Raw genomic sequence first — 1,830 nt, 5'->3', positions numbered from 1 at the left:
GTTATTATTTTTTTATTAGAAGGAGCACCCAAGGTCCAGAGGATCTAAGAGATAGAAATCACAGAAAGGCAGCACAATGCAAGAACCTCTTGAAGGTTGGATGACCTGCCTGGAGTTAGGGAATTCCCTATTCCCCCAAGCACCGAGCAGAGATTGCACCAGGGATGACTGCTGAGGGATGTGGGCAAGCACTAGAGCGGTGCTCCCCAAAATCGGGGCTGCATCAGACTGCCCAGGAGGACTTATCAAGGCGCAGAGTGCTGGCCTCACACCCAGAGCATCTGACTCAGTAGGGTCAGGTGGACCTGAAAATATGCATTTCTAACAGGTTCCCATGTGATGCTGAGGGTGCTGTGCCAGGACCACAGTTTGAGAACCACTGATCTTAGAGACAATCTTTCCAGGGGGCAGTGGGAACCACAATTTGTCAGCACAGAAAGCCAATCCTTAGCCAAAACAAATGACTTCATGGTTCCCCTGGGTTTGGATTAAGGGTATTTTGGTCATTCCGGGGAATGCTTATTTGGAGTGAATTTTGTGTTGCTTTTCCTTTTTTCTCTTTCTGGACAAAGCCAGTAGCCCCATGGAAAGAGGAAACCAAACAGGAGCTGGACACTTTCTCCTCCTGGGATTCACAGAGCAGCCAGGCCTGCAGCCTTTCTTCTTTGGGCTGTTTCTGTCCCTGTACCTGGTCACGTTCACTGGGAACCTGCTCATCATCCTGGCCATCATCTCAGACTCCCACCTCCACATGCCCATGTACTTCTTCCTTTCCAACCTGTCCTTTTCAGACATCTGCTTCACCTCTACCACCGTCCCGAAGATGCTGTGGAACATCCAGACTCAGAGCAAGGTCATAACATACGAAGGATGCCTCAGCCAGATTTTTTTTTTCATTGTGTTTGGATGCCTGGACAATTTACTCTTGACCGTAATGGCCTATGACCGCTTTGTGGCCATCTGCCACCCCCTGCACTACATGGTTATCATGAACCCCCAGCTCTGTAGGCTGCTGGCCCTGGGGTCCTGGTGCCTCAGTATCATGGGCTCCCTGCTCGAGACCTTGACCCTTTTGAGGCTGTCCTTCTGCACACACATGGAAATCCCACACTTCTTTTGTGATCTTCCTGAAGTCCTGAAGCTTGCCTGTTCTGACACCCTCATCAATAACATAGTGGTGTATCTTGTGACTGTTGTCCTAGGTGTTTTTCCTCTCTCTGGGATCCTCTTTTCTTATACTCAGATTTTCTCCTCCATCCTAAAAATTTCATCAGCCAGGGGCAAGTACAAAGCTTTTTCCACGTGTGGGTCTCACCTCTCGGTGGTCTCCTTGTTCTATGGGACAGGCCTTGGGGTCTACCTCAGTTCTGCAGCGACTTCATCCTCTAGGACAAGTCGGGTGGCCTCAGTGATGTATACGATTGTCACGCCCATGCTGAACCCCTTCATTTACAGTCTGAGAAACAGAGACATAAAGAGGGCCCTAGGGCAACTCCTTAGCAGACTGGTGCCTCTCAGTTTTGGGGGACCATAATGGGATTCTCATGAGTAACTGGTCACATGATCCCAAGGACCAGAAATCTTAGTTTCCTTTGTGCATTATTTTAAAATTGTTTTACTATGCCTTGTGGTTTATCTACACAATGGAATATTACATGCAATGAGAAAGAATGAAATCTGGCCATTTGTAGCAACGCGGATGGAACTCGAGGGTGTTATGCTGAGTGAAAGAAGTCAGGCAGAGAAGGACAGATACCATATGTTGAATAGGAGAAACTTAACAGAGGACCATGAGGGAGGAGAAGGGGAAAAAAATAGTTAAGGAGGGGG

At 48.3% G+C, this 1,830-nt stretch overlaps 1 protein-coding gene across 1 annotated transcript; it reads left to right on the top strand.

Annotated features, from left to right (window-relative positions):
• Positions 1-583: 583 nt before the first annotated feature.
• Positions 584-1,534, top strand: LOC120239211 (olfactory receptor 7C2). Its single transcript, XM_039243384.1, has one exon. The coding sequence runs from the start codon at positions 584-586 to the stop codon at positions 1,532-1,534; it is 951 nt and encodes a 316-aa protein (XP_039099315.1).
• Positions 1,535-1,830: the final 296 nt, after the last annotated feature.

The sequence above is a fragment of the Hyaena hyaena genome, unplaced genomic scaffold (assembly GCF_003009895.1).
Source record: "Hyaena hyaena isolate Hyena2069 unplaced genomic scaffold, ASM300989v1 scaffold_227, whole genome shotgun sequence".
Lineage (NCBI taxonomy): Eukaryota > Metazoa > Chordata > Mammalia > Carnivora > Hyaenidae > Hyaena > Hyaena hyaena.
This window is presented reverse-complemented; position numbering and strand designations above follow the sequence as displayed.

Excerpts from the sequence above, each read along its gene's own strand:
- LOC120239211 (XM_039243384.1), top strand. The coding sequence starts at position 584 with ATGGAAAGAGGAAACCAAACAGGAGCTGGACACTTTCTCCTCCTGGGA.